Raw genomic sequence first — 6,614 nt, 5'->3', positions numbered from 1 at the left:
AAGGCCAAGGGTGACCAGGTGCTCAGCTTTTTCAGCAGTTTCATTTTTCATACTGTCAGCTGAAGACAACCAAAAAAAAAAAAAATACACACACACACACACACACACACATAGTTAAATCATGAAACACATATTTCTCAGTGACAGGGCTTATTTTAAAGTTAACTTTCCAATGGCAAAATAATAAAAATGATAAAATAATAATTCCCCCCATAGAGCAAATGTGACAAAATGACAAAAGAATTCTTAATTTTGGGGCTTTATTATAATTTTCCTTTTCAAGATGCTACATAGTCAAACAGAACTGGATTGGTCTTTTATGGCATAAAATTAATTCACAGTCAAACTCTCAACTAGTAGTAGAAGGATTAGCTGAAGAGTTTCTCTCTTCCCCTGCTCCCCACCCACAACTGCTGGTGCCCTCGCTTCTAACCCTCTGCAGCCTGATCCATTCGTCCTGACTCCAGGCTAGGTCCCCAAGCGGAGGTCAGGCTCAGACTTGGACCTGGGCGCTGGAAGTGTGAGTAATGGTTGAGAGGTGGTGTAAGAAGAATCTAGAAGACTGATTACTCTTCATTAAAAAAGGTAACCTAGAGTTGACTGTCACTACTGAGAATTTCCCTCCCTATGACAGTTGTTATTTACTGACCCAGAAAAAAACACTTCCTGGCAGCTCTTCTCCAACATTCCAATAAACCCCACCTCCACATGACCAGACTCTCCAGAGACAGAGGAGCCCACAGCCCTCCAGTAGCAATACCAGTTCACCCAACAGAGTTCGGCAGCACGCAGCATTAACTGTACTCTTGTGACAATAAGAAAACATGAGATGAAATACATTAAATAAGTTAAATATGCATTAAACATCTCTGAATAACAGTTCGACTTCACTACATGAACCAATACAACTTTAGCTTGGTCCCTTTAAGTGAACAAAGCACTGCCATTTATTTCCAAAGCGCTGGGTCAATCAGTCAACACACGCCTCTCACTTATGACGAGTATGTCTGATGCTGCCACAGTGCAATTCCTTTGGGCTTCTGACTCTGTTCATCAGTCCCAAGGAGCTGATGGCTTGGACAGAACTGAAGACACAGAAAGCAGCCTGGGCCGGGAGTGGGCCACGTGGGGACTACTGCGTGGAGCTGACCGCACTCCCTACCATGCTGGGCTCCAGCTCCCCAAGGGCCAGCACCAACAGGCAAGGAAGGGTGTCATTTTAAGAGAGGTAATCCAGCATCATGTACCAAGGCCTACCAATGTTTAAAATGACATTTACAATATGCCATTGTGGCATTACTCATGGTTTCCCTTGTCATTAATAAAGATCATTCTTTCCCCCCCCCAATCAGTTACTATACATTTTTAACTTTCTAAAAGATTGTTACATTATATTTGTGTGTGTGTATCTGTGTATGTGTGTGCAGGGAGGGGTAATTTAAAGGCAAGACCTGTGAGATGTCATCATACATTAATTTCTTTTTACACATGGTTATGATAAATTTAAATCCCATGATATGGTGGATCCATCAATCCAATTTGCCATCCTGTGCATGCTACCTCTACAAGGCAATCTTCCCAATAATTACACCAACGATAAAGAACAAAACCACCAGAGCCAAGAGCCGGGTGCTAAGGCCTTCTTCCTTCCCAGTTGGGGCTAATGCTGAAATGGGGCTGTTGCTCTGCACTGTCTTCCTCATCCGCAGTCCATCTTCTTCCTATGGGAGCAAACACACATTTTAAAGACAAGCCAAGGTACCAGAAAGGGGAGTCAACTGTACAGCTTAACGGGATGGGCTGTTTATGCCCAGTGTTGGATGACATGATATGGTCCAACCTCATTTTGCAAATGGAGAAACTGCAGGCTACAGAGGGGAAAGGGCTAGCCTGAAGCCACTGAGAAAACAGTCCCTTCTTTTCTTTCATACATTCCACTTGATGCTGCTAGTTATAACAGAAATCTAAACAGGGTGCTCCTTGGTTTCTCATGATTTACAGAAAAAAGTGCTTAAAAGGGTCAACTGGGCCCTTTGCACCCTCGGCCCCACCCACCTTTATGGCCATGTCTTCCAGATGCTTCTCTTCAACCCCAACCTCTCTGTCCTTCCTGCCTCTAATGAATAGCCTTCCTTGATCAAATCATCGATTTTTAAAATCACAGGCATTTCCCAAGACATAAATATATAAATGATAAGAATCTACAAAGTCAACTGGGCACGGTGGCTCATGCCTGTAATCCCTGTACTTTGGGAGGCTGAGGCGGGTGGATCACCTGAGCTCAGGAGTTCAAGACCACCTTGGTCAACATGGTAAAACCTCATCTCTACTAAAATTACAAAAATTAGCCTGGGGTGACAGAGTGAGACTCCATATTAAAAAAAAAAAAAAAAATCTAAAAGTGGGACATCTGGAAGCTTTCAAATGCAGAGCTCTGTACATAGTTGGTACTTGATGAGTTACATCCAGACTGCTGGATCAAATGATATTTGGAATATTAAAATGTGACTGGCCCTCATACACTCATCTCAAATATTTTCTACTTAATGCATAGATTTCTCATTGAAGAAGCAACATTCTTTTTCATACATGTGAAAATACTTGACCATATTCCCCACCCTCCCCTTGTCCCCAAACTACATGGATATGTAAGAAATGAAAAATTTTTTCTTCCTTCACCTCCACTGCCACAACTGCCTTGCACTTTCCTAAGAATCTGCAAGTTACTATGTAGATCTATGATGCCACTTCCATGCTCTCAAAGCCAAGCCCACATCCCTGAAGAGGGACATGCATCAAGCCATTCTATTCTGGCCCAGACTCATCTTTGCTGATAGATCTCTTGCTAATTACCTCATCTCCTCATCCTTAAACCCCACACACCAGCTGTACTTTCTTTTCTTCATTTCCTTCCATTTGCTCCCATCCACCCGAGTACCTAGTAGGTCCTGGGGACCACAGGCAGATGAGTCCCATGGAGCTGACTCTCCCTGCAATTTGTTGCTATCTCTGTGGGACATTTACCACACTGGCTTGTAATCATTTCTGTCTATGTCTCTCCCTGCTATCCCATCAACAGAGAGCTCCTCAAGGGCAGGGACTGTTCGTGTTTGAATCCACGGTGCCAGGCACATATTAGACCCTCAGTAAATTTGTTGGCCAGATGACAGAATAAACCAACACAAAACAAGAAGGCAGCGTTTGGCAGGATAAAGAATCTTCTAATGTTGAGATTGGTCTGATCATATTTTAAGGATATTCTGCTCATGGGGCATGGCCAGTATCACTGCACAGTGATAAACAACTGGTGGTGTCCGACTGGCTTGAAAAAAAAAAAAAAAACCAGCAAACTACACCATTTATTTTATTGGGTTATATAGAAGCTATTTCTACCTATTTACCACTTTAAATAGCACAGAACTCTGTTTCAGAAGAGAAATACACTTGAGAAGCTTCAGGCATAGCTTAGATTTTTAGCCAAAAAATAGTGTCAGCTTCACAATTTAGTACACACTAAAGAAGTTACTGACTGAGGCAAATCAAGATCACTGCAAAGGAAGAAGATGATGCCATTTCCCAAATGCTGTCAGTTCTCCTGTATCTATACCTCACTGTCAGAGTAAAAGAGAAGAAAACTCATACTTTTAAAGCTGGAAGGGGCCTTACAGGTGTTTAGCAAACAGAGGCCTAAGAGATGCTGTGACCAGCACAGATTCAGAGCTGTTTCATATTGGATGGGAGCAACTTCCACACCACCACAAGCCAAAAGCAGCACCTCCTGCCTCCCCACTTCATCACTCAGTACAATACAACCTTCCATTGCCAATGCCAACTGCCTCGTCCACGAGCTAGAAACTCAGGTTCTCCTTCCATAATCTCCACCTCCTATCCACTGTGAGGCACCCCACCTCCAAGCTCATCACCACATCAATAGTTTGATGAGCCACAACTGCCCAGACCTATTTAGAGTCTTCTAAAATCAGAACTATACCTACATTAAAACAGAGTATAGGTCAGTATTCACTCTCTGAAAAAAAGATTCTCACCCAAGTGGTTTAAAAATGCATATTCAAAATAAAAACTGCTATTTTGGTCTCAACATTTATTTTCAATTTACAATAATGGAGAGTTTGAGTTGTTTGGGGTTTTGTTTATTTTGTTTTTGAGACGAAGTCTAGCTCTGTCACCCAGGCTGGAGGGCAGTGGCATGATCTCAGCTCACTGCAACCTCCGCCTCCCGGGTTCAAGCGATTCTCCTGCCTCAGCCACCCAAGTGGCTGGGATTACAGGCACCTGCCACCACACCCAACTAATTTTTTGTATTTTTTATTAGAGACGGGGTTTCACTGTGTTGGCCAGGCTGGTCTTGAACGCGTGACCTTGTGATCGGCCCACCCTGGCCTCCCAAAGTGCTGGGATTACAGGCGTGAGCCACCGCACCCGGCCAAGTTTTTTTTTTTTTTTTTTAAGGGGACAAAAAAACAGTTGAGAAATTTCTGATCAAGGGACAGTGGTTCTTAATTTAGGCAGATCCAAGGACCCTTTTGAGACTCTCATGAAAGCCATGGAAATTTCTCCCTGGGGAGAAAAAAATAGCCAAATACCAAAAGCAAAAAGAAATCTATATATTCACTGGCTCATCAACTTCCCCACCCAAGAAGCTAGTGAAAATGCCCTTGTTCTCTGTAGATTACCAGAAAATAAACTATTACCTTGAACTGCTTGTTCTCCTCCCGTAGCCTCTGAACTTCACCTTGCAGCCTCTTACATTCTTCCATAACCTTCTTAACTTCGGTGTCATCCAAAGAAGAACTCAGAGACTTAGACACTATTGGTGTTTCTGTCTTTGATGCAGTTGTGGATATAATTTTATTTATTTCTACATCATGCTGTTCAAAAACAAATGAAAGCCTAAGTGTCACCGACCATGTAATAAAGGACTTTTTTATGCCAAGTAAAGTAGTTCTCAGCAAACACCAAACGTGGTAGCATTTCATCCACACTGTAAAATGTCACACTTATTTTTAAAATGGATTACTTTATCTGGTATCTTAATAATCTAAAGCAACAGGGCCCTAGAAATTATGGATAAGGGCAAATAATGAAGTTCGGCTGAGACTAATACTTCAAAGAAAGAGAAAAAAGGGCTGTGTATATTGCACTATCAAATTCCTGCCATGCAAAAATTAGCATACTGTAATTGTGCAAGCTCAGGAATTATTAGCCACAAATTACTGTCACCACAAAGATGTGAACATCCCTAGGATTGCCTTGGTGGGGGCAGGAGGCTTGGGAGAGCATTAGACAGAGGGCAAACTACTTTACCAACTTAGCATTTGGAAGCTGGGATGAGGGTGAAACAAGCTCAGTGTCTGCAATGTTTCAATCTTGGGAAGTTACATACTCCCCTTATTTCTGCTGCCAAGACTGAGCTGTGACCCCTCTGGAGATTTACTGGGGATGAGAGCCAGTCAGTGGAGGGAGGGTATGGAAGCACGCAGCTTGTCAGGGAAAGAGTAACTGACGATCATTGACCTGGAATCCAGCTCTACCCATTATTTTCCAGACGAGAAGAGTAGGCCCTGTGAAGCAAGGCCCCAGGCTACCAAATCAACCTATCACAGAGCTGAGGCCAGAATACTGTTTTCACAGCTTCCAAACTGACCTTCCTGTGACAGGATGTACATTGGGAAGAGGGAAAAAATGACCACTATCCACTTAAAGAAACAGGGTAATGATAGTGATAAATGATTCAGCAGAAATAAAATATCAGGTAGTTTTGACACAAATCAACAGCATTCCCGCAGACCAACATAGATACTGTTAACACAACATTTCAGGGCACTTTTGTTTCCCAACTCCAGCTATTAACGGCTAGGGTAGTTTCATATGCTGCATGTTTTCACAGTTTTGGTGTTTTTATAGAAATTAAAATGTTTTCGGCTAGGTTGAAGGGAAGTCCAAATTAGCATTTCAGATACAGTCTCCTTTCTTCAACTGGTCACAAGTGAGGACCATGAAGGGTGAAAGCACTTGCAAGTGGACAGCCTAGAGGATGGGGCTCCTTCCTTCTCCCCGCAGGCAACACCGAAATGGGATCACTCTCAATGGGGGTTGATATTGCCCTCCAGGACACATGTGGCAATATCTGGAGACATTTTTAGTTGTCACAACTGGGAAGTACTACCAGTATCAAGAGGGCAGAAGCCAGGGATGCTGCTATTAATAAAACACCCTACAGTACACATGGCAACCTCCACTACCAAGAATCATCTGCCCCAAATATCAACAGTGCTGAGGTTGAGAAATCCTCATCTAAAAGCAGCCTTTGATTGAAGAGGCAGATAGGGTAAAAGGGGTAGGGAGGCTGACAGGGCACTTTGTAAAACAAGAGAACCTGAAAGCTTCCCACACGTCCATCAAGCACCATGATAAAGGGCAAATTATTCCCTTTCACTCTCACCCACTGTTTAACAGCAACCTATACCTTCGCCAGGCCATAGAAGCTCTTCAGGATTTATGACATCTCAACCGCCATCGGGCTGCACTTTTCAAGGGGAAACACTGTTTCAATCAGTTGTCTTTCTGTGAGTTTTTCAAAGGCCGATTTCATA

The 6,614-nt window shown here is 42.9% G+C and overlaps 1 protein-coding gene across 2 annotated transcripts in view; it reads right to left on the bottom strand.

Moving 5' to 3' along the window:
- Positions 1-243: 243 nt before the first annotated feature.
- VAPB (VAMP associated protein B and C) overlaps positions 244-6,614 on the bottom strand; it is a 55,508-nt gene continuing 49,137 nt past the window's right edge. Inside the window, exons 5-6 of one of the 2 annotated variants that reach the window (XM_054467589.2) lie at positions 4,713-4,889; positions 244-1,721 (exon numbers count right to left, since the gene is read on the bottom strand). In XM_054467589.2, coding sequence (XP_054323564.1) covers positions 1,563-1,721; positions 4,713-4,889 — 336 coding nt within the window. In that variant the 3' untranslated portion in view covers positions 244-1,562. The remainder of the gene's footprint in view (positions 1,722-4,712; positions 4,890-6,614) is intronic. The other variant, XM_054467590.2, reaches the window with a different exon arrangement.

Source organism: Pongo pygmaeus, chromosome 21, assembly GCF_028885625.2.
Source record: "Pongo pygmaeus isolate AG05252 chromosome 21, NHGRI_mPonPyg2-v2.0_pri, whole genome shotgun sequence".
NCBI classification, from domain to species: domain Eukaryota; kingdom Metazoa; phylum Chordata; class Mammalia; order Primates; family Hominidae; genus Pongo; species Pongo pygmaeus.
This window is presented reverse-complemented; position numbering and strand designations above follow the sequence as displayed.